Below are 14,336 nucleotides of genomic sequence, written 5' to 3'. Positions count from 1 at the left end.
GATGCCAAAGCTGCTCTTCAAACCATTGATGGCTTCATGAGACAAGGTCCATATCATACTTTATCGATTGAAATAGCAGAGCTTCTTGGCATTGCTACAAAAAATGAACATCATGTAACATTTCAATGAATACCTGCTCATTGTGGCATAATGAACAATGAAGAGGCAGACGCTGAAGCTAAGAGAGCTTTAAATAATGCCCCGGAAGTGTGCATCACATTTTCTCGACAAGATACTAACATCCTACTTCGACGCGTAATGCGCAACTCCATCTTAGAGCACTGGCAGAAACCAGAACACCAGCACAAGCGGCTGCACAAATGGGACCCGGAAATGAAGTTTCGTATGCCTCACAAGTTAAAGCGAAGCATCTCATGCATTATCCACCGCATTCGCCTCGGTGTAGCTTACACGAGACGTTACACCCACTTGATTGGCTGTAATGACACAGGTCCCAATTGTGGTCACTGTCGGTTGCCAGAAACGCTCGAACATATATTTTGCGACTGTCCAGCATATGCAAGCGAAGGTCAGCAACTTATATCTTCGATTGGCCGATATATTAGTCGACCATTAACCGATGAGGTTGTGTTAGGTCCTTGGCCTGACGCCAGCAGCACACATTTGGTTATACGAGCTGTCATCGCTTTCTTAGAAGCCACTGGACTAAATGCACGTCTGTAAAGTTACCCAGCCTAATAAAAACATATCATCTCCCTACCTTACCATCGTCATTCATCACTCTTTCACTCCCCAGTCATCCTTCCCCAGTGTAGAGTAGCAGGCCAGAGCAAACTATAGCTCAGGCCGACCTCTCTACCTTTCTGTAACTAAATTCTCTTTTTCTCTTCTCACCGAGCGGGAGACGATAATTGGTATGTAAAGCGCTAGGTCTGAACCATTCCGAATGCCAAACAAGGAAATGCCTCAAGGAGCCATATCTCCTCTGTTGTTTAATATCGCCATGCGTCGACTCACTCAGGCCTTGGACTGTGTACCACAGCGAGGTTATACCCTATACGCGGACGACATTACTCTGTGGGCCACACCGGGGTCCCTGACCAGCAAGGAGCAACACTGCAAGAGGTTTCACTGGCCGTAGAAAACTTTGCCAGAGCTACTGCGCACCCGAAAAATCGGAGGTGATCAGAATACACAGCAAACGCTACAAAAGTAACGGAAGCATAGAAATCGAAATCAAAAAGCAGAAAATCAAAAAAGTCACCGTCGCCGGGATGCTGGGTTCAAAGCAATGGTAGGGCAAATCACGCTATCGGTCTTCTTAAATCGGCAACCAAACAAGTGGCCAGGATGATTAAGAGGATCACCTTTCACAAAAAAGGCATGAAGGAAAGTTATGCTCTGCGTTTAGTGCAGGAAGCACATTGACATAGAGCTTGCCTTTCCACACGCTGAACAAGAGCGAGGAAGAGCAAGTAAAATCTATCATCAGAGGGGCTTGCAAGGCAGAATTAGGCTTACCAATAAGCACTCCGACACACAAGCTGCTCGCGATCGGCGTGCATAACACGTACGCTGAACTGAAAGCAGCAACATTTATCTCTCAGCTTAACCACCTCAGGCAGACGAAGTCGGGAAGAGAGGCATTGATAAGAGCGGGTATACCACCACAACCTCGAAACTTGGACGAGGAGCTGGTAGACGTATCAGACTCAATCCGACGGCATACTTCTATCGCCCCTACTTCTAGGAACATGACCAAGGAGCGGCATCACGAAAGGCGAGAGGAGCGCGCAAAATGGATCAGAAAATTAGTCAGAGGCAATGAGAACGTGCTATAGCAGGTATAACTATAGAAGCGCTGCGTCATCACAATTGTAAGCAGCGACACGAGAGGAATGGTGTCCAGCGCATCACTGTACTCTACATCGATAACCAAGGCCGAGGGTTTCGCCATCGTATTGGCGATTAAAAGTCGAGTGCGGAACGACGGCCGCACGTACATCACCATACTCTCAGATTCCCAAGAGGCGTGCCGACTATTCACGAAAGGCCGCCTCCCAATAAACATTTGCAAACTTTTAGGCACCGAATTAAGCAACACTTACAGGTTGGTCTGGTGCCCTGGACATGCAGGCCTAGAGGGTAACGATATATAGGGCGGACGCTCTAGCTCAAGCACTCACGAACCGAGCGGAGCAGCAGCCTTTCTCGCTGCACCCAGCGCTACGCACGATGGCTTTCGCACGCGAGGAGGAAGAAAACGAATAAACTCAGATGGCTCCGCGAGAGCTTCTTGCTCACCAACGATGCACGCAGCAGAAATATGGCGCCCTCCACAATTTTTTCAAAAGCGAAGACGCCATAGACCTCCATAAAATTCAAACGGCAGTTTGTCAATTTTTTTACGACTGCACAAAATTTATCCAACTTTGTATGGGGGCGATTGTCCGTGGTGTCATGACTCGACACCTACCCTTTACCATGTGTCGTGGAGTTGTGCTAAACGGCCAAATGAACTCAGTCGCTTACAGCATATGGATAGAATAGAAAACTCTTTAGAGCAGTGGAAGGCACTCCTCGCTAGCTCGGACCCGGAAATGCAACTAGCACTCCTGGACTACATCCGACTGGCGGCGCAAGCCAGTAGAGCCTTGGACATGGCGCCCCACCCATCTAGCTCCTACACTCCTTCTTTTTGAACCCAAAAAAGTTATTTCTCTTACACACAATCATAGTGGTTTTGAGATTTTAAACACCAATAATCATCATTTCACACAACTCCCACCAACTTGACTAGCTTCGCCGAACAGGTGGCCGGGGTTATTATTTTTTTATTATTCATTACATACTGCAGACTTTTAGGTCCAAGCAGGTGGGCAGTTACAAGGAGACATATTCGAAACAATAAGTGGCATAAAGATTGTTTGGGGTGAGTGTTTCATACACTCATAGTGAACACAAGGAGCGACTTAGCATCAATGTAGAGAACACGAGAAATCGCTTCGCACTCGTCCTGCATTATCATATTCCGGATATACTAAACAGACTTACGGCTTCCCCTGGAAAGTCCATTCTTCTCTGGTCTCCGCTTCTCTACGTCGGCGATCGAACGCTCGTATGATTGCAGCGACCTACGTCCACAGGCACGCAGGGTCACCCTCTCGGACAAGTCATCGCCATCTCGTGTCCTAATCCATTCTGCGGTAGTCCTTCCGCACGCGCTATTCGATCCAGCAGCTTCATCTTAAACGGCTCATAACTATAGTTTGTTAACGCTCTCAGCGCGCGTTACTCGTTTATAGGGAGACTATCTGTGACGCAAAGGGAACAGGTTTAATGGAATACAAGTGCGCAAACGCGCAGCCAGCTCCGTCACGCGCGCAGATGGTGAGGCTTGACGGGTCCCTGTCAAAACCAGATTTTCAATGTTGTTGTTTTTTTTTCATCACTTGCAATTTCCCCGCTGCGTACATGTGGCCGTTGAGTACACAGGACAGCGTGAATCTGTGAAACCGACCCCCGACGGCTGTGTGTTAGAGCAGTAATATGACCAGAGTGGAGTAAACGTTTTCGGTTGTCACTGTGGTGGTAGTGTCGAGCACTTTTGTATGTTGCTCTCCGTCTTGCTTTGTCCGAACGTTTACACCTAGTAATTAAAAGTTCACTGTTTAGGTGGCGGTTAACGATTCTTTCGACCACACACCAGCGGCCGATCGAAGGGGTAGTATGTCGCCGGGCGCAAAAGCAAAACTTATTACAGTCCATCTGGCCCGTAATGATGTCATTGCCGCTCCGGTTAAAGGCCTTCGAGTACGAGGTTCATGGAAAGGAAAACAAAAAAAAAATGACAGCATATATCCACGGTGTGAATGATGATTGGTGGGTTGAAGCGTTCGTCAGTCCGTCCATGCGTTCGTCCGCCCATTCGTTCATGCTTCCGTCCATCCATGCGTCCTTCCGTGCGTCAATCCGTGTGTCCGTCCATCCTTGTGACCACCGTGCATCCATCCGTTTGTACGTCTGTTCTTCCATCTGTCCGTCCGTGCGTGCGTCTGTTCGTGCGGTTGTCCCTCTGTCCGTCTGTCTGCCTGTATATCTGTCTGTCTGTCCATCCGTCCGTGCGTCCGCCCCTCTGTTGATCTGTGCGTCCATCAGTCTGTCCATCTATCTGTATGTCCATCCATCCGTCCATCCGTCCATCTATCTAGTAAACACTCCAAATACAGCCATCTCACATCTTTTGCCCCGCCGCGATGGTCTAGTGGCTAAGGTACTCGGCTGCTGACCCGCAGGTCGCGGGATCGAATCCCGGCTGCGGCGGCTGCATTTTTGATGGAGGCGAAAATGCTGTAGGCCCGTGTGCTCAGATTTGGGTGCACGTTAAAGAACCCCAAGTGGTCGAAAATTCCAGAGCCCTCCACGGCATCTCTCTTAATCAAATGGTGGTTTTGGGACGTTAAACCCCACATATAAATCAACCAATCAATCAATCACATCTTTTCATCGTGTATTCATCATTTGCATGTTCCGCCATTCAGCGGACATTCTAAGGATCACTCTTTCGGGTATGTGCCATCAGTGGCTACATACACCATCACAAGATGGAGAGACCCCCACCCTAAGAAGCTTCGCCCCTAAAAAGTGCTAAGTTGTAGAGAGTTCGATGGCGTGAAAACCTCAGGAAAATACGAAACCCTCCACGTTCTTTTGAAATTTGGGGCAAGGTTTACCATAACGTAGCCAGGGACAAGGTTTACAGGGGTAAGGTTTACCATAGCGTAGCCAGGGGCAGTAGAATAAAGGGCTCAACCACCATTCTTACCCGAAATTTTTGAATTTCGGGGAAAGGTGGCGGAATTCCAGGAGCCACGCTCTCCCAAAATTCCTTCTGGGTCAATTATAGGAGGCATAGAAGTGCGCACTAAGGGGGGGGGGGGTGCCTCCCCTAGTCACCTAAAAGGGGGGAGTGCAAAGTCAGCCCTATACACAGGAGGGCGCTGTGACTCGGGATCGTGGGGAGGGGGAGGGCAGCCTATCACGTTGAACAAAAAGGAGGAGGCGCTGCGATCAACCTTCGTCCCCCATGAAGGGGAACTCGGCGCACGCATATATGCTCATTACAGATTAGGTGACTGATGATTTAGGTACACGTGAAATAAAATATATTCTAAATGCTTGCTGTGCCCCACCATTCGTGTGCAGTGCCTTTGCATACAGCGAAAACCCACAACAGGCGTGTTATAGCTTCGAAATTTAACGGCATCGTCCCTTTGAAGAACGCCAGATGGCCGAAATTGCCAGACCACTACACTACGGCGCGTGCCTGATAAAATATCGTGATGTTGGTACGTAAAATTCCGTATATTACTAAAATTGTAGAGCGCATATGAGGGGAGAGAAGTAGGAAATTAAGAAGTAGAATAAAGAAAGGAGTTAAGTGCATTAAACAGGGTTTAGAGGATGATTGAAAATCATATCTTAACTACGTGCCACAGAGGTAGAAGGCACATAACGTGTAACAATGTATACATGAAACTACTGGACTTTATCAGCCTCTTTATCGGACAATGGCTCCGCAACAACTGCGAATTTCCGCTCTATTCATGCACCCAGCTGGTAGGTTGCGATTCCAACTACAGGATGCAGCATTTATTGGGGAGTTGCACTTTCAGATGAAGCGAGAACATAATTTCATCGAACATTTCGCGTCCCTCAAACCTTTGCTGCTGGGTGTGGTTGCCTATTTAGCGCAGAGGTGCGGTTATATTCGTTAAGAAGTGGGACAAGCTGCCCGATGGCTGTTTTGAAATGCAACTGTTACCTAAACTCTACAAAAGTTGTGGTCACTGGAGAGTTCACCATGCAGTACCGATTATACTTGGTTTTCAAAACGAGATTCGCTCCTGTCTATCGGCTGTACGTTTTCATATCTGCTCGATATCTTAAGTAACGAGGCTGACATTAACCAGCTTCTCATAAACGCTCCACATTTATAGGAGAAAAACGGTGTATGCGTATAATTATTTCTTGTCCAGAACTAAGTCGTCTCAGCATTTCTTTATGACCACTAGCTTCTTTGTTGATGGCATAGAAGCAAACCATCTCATTTAGTGTAAATTTTTTGAGAGTTGAGGCGTTGATATTGACAGGGCGCTTAGTTTTTTCATTGTGTATCGTGAAGCCTCCGTTGCAATGACGTTTCTGTTGTCGCCAACTCTAGAGAGAAAAAAATTAGGGAACCCTAAAGCTTCGCCTTTAGGAATTATACGCGATAGTGACATTCTGTTTCTGTAGTGCCTACTTCAAACACTGCGTGCGTGAAATCTTTTCGAATTTACTATGCACCCACTACGTGGCCTTAAGGGAATAGGCGCAGTAGCGTGTGTGCCTTTTGTAGTGGGGTACCGACTTTCAACCACAGAGCCTATATGATAAATACATATTCTGACGCCCGTTGGGAATGGACCCTTGACCACGCATTATTACTGCGATATTTCATGTTGCATTGGGAAGCATATATACGTGACACGTGTGTTTGTGTAGCATGAAGGCTAATTTCACTGCATTTCCAAGCAGAGGAAGTTCTTTTCACTGTATTCGCAAGTGGACGCGTGGCCGTGTGGTAGAGCATCCGCTTGCGACGCAAACGACGGGGGTTCGATTCCCACTCAGACCCCAACAACTCTGATTCGGTCCCCACTCTGCTCCAGGGCTTTTAGGGGCGAAGCTCGTCAAGGCGTGGCTCGTGCGTCTTCTGTATGTAGTAGCCACTTCTCGTTATAGTCCTTGCAATGTCCACTGGATGGCGGTTCTTGTATACGATGAATACATAATGAAAAGATTCGAGATGGCGGTATACTTGAAGTGTTCCCTAGATAAACAAACATACACACAAACAGACGAACGGATGGATGGACAGACGGAGGAATGCGGCCAGCGGATGATTCATGGTTTGCCGATAAAACACTTCGAAGCTTCGCCCCGCTCATCATCAATCACTCTATGGATATGCAGTTATTTTTTCTCGTTTACTTATTTCATTTGCACCGCTCGGCAGAGGGTTCTGCACGGATTCTAATTTCTGACTGTGGAGTAACAGCACAAGCAGCGTGCGTTGCTTTTTTTTCTTTTTTTTTCTGTAATGGTAACGGCAGAACATTATCCTTTTCTGTGACATAAGAAGTAATGCGTTCCTTTTTTTTTTGTTGGCATACCGAGTAACGTACATAGTTACTTGCTTTTTTTTCTGGAACAGCTGCAACACTTGAGTTTTGGCTGAGCTGTCCAAACCGAAACACCCATTTCGCATCACAACGTCAGGTCTCAAATGTCCCGCTAATACATCTTTAGTTGTTTTTTTTTTTTCACCTAAGCTTAAAATTGAGCTATCCGCATGCCCGAAACATGTCACTGTGAGTGTCCCTGTGTCTTTTTTTTCTTTATCTTCTCGCCACTGTGTGAATTCCAAGCGACCTGCGTCGTCCATTTTTCTTGTCCTGTAAGCTTATCGCATCCAGCTTATCGCAGTGGACAGAGACCTGGGATTCTGGTGGTTTTGCCGAAGAAACTGTGACATGAAGTAAAAAAAAGTGTGTGTGGGGGGGGGGGGGGGTGGCGCTACCCTTGTAGATTTTAACCTACCTGCATCCCCCAACACCCCTAGTCGCCTCCCTACTCCCCCACCCCATACATTCTTTGTGTCTGTCTTCTATCTCGGTACCTGTGATGTTGGACTGCTGCATATAATGAATCCTCTCTCAATATAACTGCAACCAGTCACGTCAGACAAAAAAAAGGTACTGTACTACACACTTTTACACACTACACACTTTTTACACACTACACACTTTTTTCACCCGTACCCGATGTGCCATCAACCAGGCTGATTCGCCAAGGGCTCACAGTGATGTTGACTGAAAAACGCCGGCGCCCTCCATTAGTAAAGTGGGGCAGGGTTGCAGTACAAAGGTTGGCGTGCATGACGTACTACTTTTCTATTTTCTTTCGCTATTTCTCTTTCTCACTGTATCACATTGCGCAAGCTCCCTCCTGGATATTTTCTTTTTTTATCCTGGGAATATCTTACTGTCGTCCCCGTGTTTAACAACGAAAAAAAAAAGGGGGGGGGGCACTACGTTAAAGGATCGGATTACCGTATCAACAGAGGTTGAAGCCTACGATCTCAAGCCTAAGATAAAAAAAAACAATAGAAAACGGCGCGCACAGATGAGCACGTGACCGGCGTACCTTCACCAGGCTTTCACATTCAACGCCACCCACCAAAGAATTCTGTGTGGCTCTTAAACGGACAATGAAATCAAATAACAGTTTACTTCAGTGTGAAAGCTTAATGTATGACAACATCTAAAACGATAATATTATCAGCAGCAGTGCCCTACTTACCGAAAAATTAAGGTAAATGCACAAGAATACATGCGCCGCAGTCGGACATTCTCAAAATGATACCGACGACGTCCGACGAACCACCTACAAGTAATCACTAGTAAACGATCTAGCTGTACTAAATAAAGAACGTTCCGTGCATCAAGAGACGCAATAAAATGCTGCTTGTTCGTTTCTGTTTGATTAATGGGAAAAAGAACTGCCGGACAATACTACGGGAAATGGCGCGTGTTCTTCGAAAATTCATTTTTCATATGTATGGTGCCGGCGACCACGCAGTAAAACCAGGCAACGTTGTGCACGGCAACAGTGACACGAGTCGGTTTGCTTCTTGAGGCGGGTAATTTGAAGTGCACTAACCCGATGCGAGCCACTAAAACTTAATTTTTTTGCAAAATAAGCCCTTTCTTCGTACAAAAGTGACATTATGAGGTTTCTAGACTGCTGTTTCAACAATCGACGTCGACTTAATAGTTGCCTTTAGTGTCCCTTGAACAAGCTCCGCGTGAAAAAGATATGACACCACATGTTTTGATGATCACTGACGTTATAATGACGTTAGCCATTTTTTAAAGACGATAGTCTTTCTTGGGGACCTTCGACGCGAAGTATGGCCTGTCTGTCTGTACATTTGTCTGTTTGTCTACTCTTAAGCGGCATCGGGTGCTTGAAACAGCCGACTCCATCGGCAGCGCCCACCAATGTTGCTCCAGATTCAGCGTTCATCATAATCATCATCATTAGCCTGACTACGTCCACTGCAGGACAAAGGCCTCTCCCATGTTGCGCCAGTTAACCCGGTCCTGTTAACCCGGCCAATTTATACCCGCAAACTTCTTTAACTCATCTGCCCACCTAACCTTCTGTCTCCCCCTAACCCGCTTGCCTTCTCTGGGAATCCATCCAGTTAGTTACCCTTAATGACCAGCGGATATCCTGTCTACGCACTACATGCCCGGCCCATCTCCATTTCCTCTTCTTGATTTCAACTATGATATCCTTAGCCCCCGTTTGTTCCCTAATCTACTCTGCTCTCTTCTTGTCTCTTAATGTTACACCTACCATTTTTCTTCCCGTTGCTCGCTGCGTCGTCCTCAATTTAAGCTGAACCCTCTTTGTAAGTCTCCAGGTTTCTGTTCCGTAGCTGAGTACCGGCAAGATAGAGCTGTTTATACCTTCCTCTTGAGGGATAGTGGCAATCTGGCTGTCATAATTTGAGAGTGCTTGCCAAACGTGCTCCACCTCATTCTTATTCTTCTAGTTACTTCCATCTCGAGGTTTGGCTCTGCGGTTGTTACCTACCTTAAGTAGACATAGTCTTTTACAACTTGAAGTGCACGATTACCTATCTCGAAGCGCTGTTCTCTTCCGAAATTGTTGTACATTACTTTCGTTTTCTGCAGATTAATTTTAAGACCCACCTTTGTGCTCTTCTTGTCTAACTCCTTAATCATGAGTTGCAATTCATCCCCTGAGTTACTCAGCAATGCAATGTCATCGGCGAAGCGCAGGTTACTAAGGTACTCTCCATTAACTCTTATCCCTAACTGTTCCCATTCTATTCTTCTGAAAACCTCCTGTAAGCACGCAGTAAATAGCATAGGGGAGATTGTGTCCCCTTGCCTTACACCCTTCTTGATTGGTATTCTGTTGCTTTCTTAACAAAGCACTATGGTAGCAGTTGATCCCCTGTAGATTTCTTCCAGGATGTTAATATGTACTTCATCTATGCCCTGATTCCACAGTGTCTGCAAGACGGATAATATTTCTACTGAATCAAATGCCTCCCCGTAACCTATGAAGGCTATGTATAGTGGTTGGTTATACTCTGAGCATTTCTCTATTACCTGATTGATAGTATGAATGTGGTCGATTGTTCAGTAGCCTGTTCGAAATCCTGCTTGTTCCTTTGGTTGATTGAATTCTAATGTTTTCTTTACTCCGTTAGCAATTACCTTGTATATAGCTTGTATACTACGGAGAGCAAGCTGATCGGCCTGTAATTCTTCAAGTCCTTGTCATCTCCTTTCTTATGTATTACGATGATGTTAGCGTTCTTCCAAGGCTCTGGTACTCTTGCCGTCAGGAGACACCTCGTAAATAGGGTGGCTAGTTTTTCTAACACAATCTGTCCTCCATCTTTCAGCAGATCTGATGTTACCTGATCCTCACCAGCAGCTTTGCCTCTTTGCATGCTCTCCAAAGCTTTTCTGACTTCTATCATTACTGGTGGGGTGTCATCTGGGTTACTCCTAGTTCTTATAGTATTAAGGTCGTGGTTGTCTCGGCTACTGTACAGATCTCTGTAAAGATCCTCCGCTATTTTACCTATCCTATCCATATTGGTAGTTATTTTGCCTTCTTTGTCCCTTAGTGCATACATCCGACTTTTGCCTATCCAAAGTTTACTCTTCACTGCTTTGACGCTTCCTCTGTTTTTCAGAGCATGTTCAATTCCCTCCATGTTATACCTTCTTACATTGCATATTTTACGTCTATTAATCAACTTCGAAAGCTCTGCCAGTTCTATTTTGTCTGTTGTACTTGACACTTTCATGATTTGACGCTTCTTAATGAGATTCCTCGTTTCCTGGGAAAGCTTGCCAGTGTCCTGTTTAACTACCCTGCCTCCAACTTCCACTGCACACTCCGTAATGATACTCGTCAGATTATCATTCATTGTATCTACGCTAAGGTTGGTTTCCTCACTAAGAGCCGAGTACCTGTTCTTAAGCGAGACTCTGAATTCCTGTACTTTCCCTCTCAGTGCTTGCTCATTGATTGACTTCTCGCATAATTGTGCGATTGTCAATTAAAAAGCAATTATTGCGCATGTCTGGGGAACCATAACAGCGCGTATATATTCTGCATGTGCGTCTTCTACTAGAAAAGGCATACATAAGTAATTTTAAGGACCGCAGCGCTTATCACGGTGCGCTGACCATGGAACGCTTGCACAAATAGGCAAGTATTTCCAATGCTTTGCAAAGACGTGACGGTGGTGGCACATACCAGTCGCCTTGCGTTCTGCACCTTATCACCTCTGAGACGGGCACGCGCACTCGTCTCAGAGCCATGCGAATCGTTTTCCAAGAAAACTGCCAGATGGCGCTCATGTCTCACGTGTGACGTGATTTGATGCGTTCGTTCACTTCTGCCGCACGCTTGAGGCACTCTAACGCAGCGCCTCCACGACATCATTCACCGATTTTCTTTCGCAAAACATCAAATAAATGTTTTGTTCACTCTCTCCACACGCAAGACTATCGTCTTTCGGCGACATTTGCAGATTAATATGCAGATACGGATCAATTTTTTTTTTACATATGTCGACAATGACAGTTACATTTCCGTTTGACGTGTTATTTCGCCTTTGATATGTTATAGGCGAAAGCCTATAATATAGGCTTGTGCGAATAGTGAATTTTCGGTTTGAAGCGAATAGTGATTTTAGTCGAACAATTTCGAATCGAATAGTATGTATGACATGTTAAAAAATGGGCACTTTTATTATGGAATAACTTGCCTGCACAATATCATTTTAAAAAATTGAAATAAGGCCTCTATGCAAATGCTCTTTTTTGTTTAAACAATGTTGAAACAACTTCAAGTAGTAGCAGGATCTGACTTTTAGTAGGATGCGAGTGATAGCCCGTAAAATACATAGCACTGAACATTTGTTTTATTTCGAGCATATAAACCATCATACGAAGATTTTAAGCTTAAAAATGATGAATTGATTTGAGGGTAATATATTCATTTAAAATAGCCTTGCAACATTTTTTCAAGTAGCCATACAATGAATTCATCAAAGCTTACTTACTCATAAAATCAACGTCACAAAAATTTTGACAATCCGTCCGGTACGAGCGGAGTTTCAAAGATTTGTCGCATGCTGCAAATTGCATTTTCTATTCGCGTACTGATGAAAGCGCTGGAAGTTAAGCAGGGATGGCACGGGGAAAGAAAATACGCCACGTACGCCTCGTCACTTCGAACACTTCTTTCTTCGAATATTGCGCCCGTACGCTTGGACTAGTGGTGGCCTCCCGCGGCGGCCCCAGTAACGACCGAGCGCGCCATGCTCAAATAAAGCAATGGCTTATACAATGGCTTTAACAAATGATCTTTGAGCTTTTGGCGTCATTTGCCGAGATAAGAGAACAATTTTTAGCAGAGTGAAAATTTATTGCGAATTGCAGGCTGCGTGCTGCGCTCGCGTGTTCTTGGGAGCCTCGACTACGGATTGGCAACGTTTTCTGATCACGCTCACAAAGTGTTGCAAAGCCTCTGTGTGAACTAAGGCTTCACAGCAGAGCAATCTTTTTTTAAGTGGCTGTTTTCACGGCTTAGCACTTCTACACTGCAGAAAAACGAAACCATCTTTACAGGCAGCTAATTGCGTAATAATGCACACTTATTTTCGTTCATAGCGAATACTTCGAAATTTTCAATAATTTGAATTTAAATGGAAGCTGATTGGAATACTCTACTAATTAGTCAAATATTCGCGCAAGCCTACTATGAGGCTTTCGCCTTTAAAAAAAATGACGGCATATCCACGGGGTGAATGATGGAGAGTAGGGCGAAGCTGGGTCCGCACGCTCCTGCCATTTCGGCCTCCCGTTGTCGTACTGCAGGGGCCTCAACTGCAGGGTCCTCACAGCGCCGCCACGCAGCTTCGCGGCGCGATTCTGCCTCGCGCACCCGCCGCTCAGCAGCCTTGTCTATCCTCGATTGCCGAGCCTCTGAATGCACGCGCGCGCAAAAACGGTGCTGTATGGATGGATGGATGGATGGTTGAATGTGGCTGTACCCTTTAGATCGGGCGGTGGCTAACGCCACCTAGCAGTAATACTTAGTGAACTAACCACTAGACTTATCTTTTTTTTTCCTTTAAATAGTGAGGTTGAAGAGTCGTACTTTGCAGTGAAGGGTTTAATTTACACTCGTGCCTTAACTTTAGCCACCAATCAGATAACCTCCTTCTAGTTAATTCTACCCGCTTAAAGTCTTTTTTGCTCTCCCTGTCCCTAAACCCCAGTGCTTTGAAAAACTCTGCGCCATCATCCTGAACTATAGGGTGAAGCCCTCTACAGAACATTATCATGGATGGTTGGATGGATGGATGGATGTGGCTGTACCCTTTAGATCGGGCAGCGGCTAGCGCCACCTAGCACTTGGATGGATGGATGGATGGATGGATGGATGGATATGGCTGTACCCTTTAGATTGGGCGGTGGCTAGCGCCACCAAGCCGTAATACCTAATGAACCAAAAACTATATATTTTTTCTTAAAAAAAAGAGTTTGAGGATTCGTACTTTGCAGTGAAGAGTTTAATTTTCCCTCGTGCCTTGACTTTAGCCACCAATCAGATAACCTCCTTCTAGTTAAGTCTATCCGCTTAAAGTTTATTTTGCCCTCCCGGTCCCTAAACCCCAGTGCTTTGAAAAACTCTGCGCCATCATCCTGAACTATAGGGTGAAGCCCTTTACAGAACATTATCAAGTGTTCGGCAGTTTCTTCTTCCTCTCCACACGCACTGCATACTGTGTCTACCCCTTCGTATTTGGCCCGATATGTCTTGGTTCGCAGAACTCCCGTTCTGGCCTCAAACAGTAGAGAACTACCCCGAGTATTATCATAGATCTTTTCCTTGGCAATTTCCTGCTTAAACGTTCGATAGATCTCTAGTGCGGACTTCTTTATCATGCCCATTCTCCACATGTCAGTCTCCGTTTCCTTCACTTTCTTCTTAACCGATAGTTCTTTTTGGTTTGACCACCTGCTGTTTTCTAAGTATTTACCAGTCAACTTCCTGGTTCGCTTCCTCCAGTTTGTATCGACATTCTTCATGTACAAGTAGCTTAAAACCTTCCTAGTCCAACGCTCTTCCCCCATTTCTCTCAATCGCTTCTCAAATTTTATCTTGCTGCTAGCTTCCCTGCTCTCAAATGATGTCCATCC

General features: G+C 45.6%; 1 protein-coding gene across 1 annotated transcript in view; it reads right to left on the bottom strand.

The window, feature by feature from the left end:
* LOC119164686 (ATP-binding cassette sub-family C member 4-like) overlaps window positions 1–3,296 on the bottom strand; it is a 124,324-nt gene extending 121,028 nt beyond the window's left edge. The window contains exon 1 of the mRNA XM_075874117.1: window positions 3,016–3,296. Within this exon, the coding sequence (XP_075730232.1) occupies window positions 3,016–3,036 (21 nt within the window). The 5' untranslated portion in view covers window positions 3,037–3,296. The remainder of the gene's footprint in view (window positions 1–3,015) is intronic.
* Window positions 3,297–14,336: the final 11,040 nt, after the last annotated feature.

This window comes from Rhipicephalus microplus, chromosome 9, assembly GCF_043290135.1.
Source record: "Rhipicephalus microplus isolate Deutch F79 chromosome 9, USDA_Rmic, whole genome shotgun sequence".
Classification (NCBI taxonomy): domain Eukaryota; kingdom Metazoa; phylum Arthropoda; class Arachnida; order Ixodida; family Ixodidae; genus Rhipicephalus; species Rhipicephalus microplus.
Note: the sequence above shows the minus strand (reverse complement) of the source record. Positions and strands in the feature narration are given on the sequence as shown.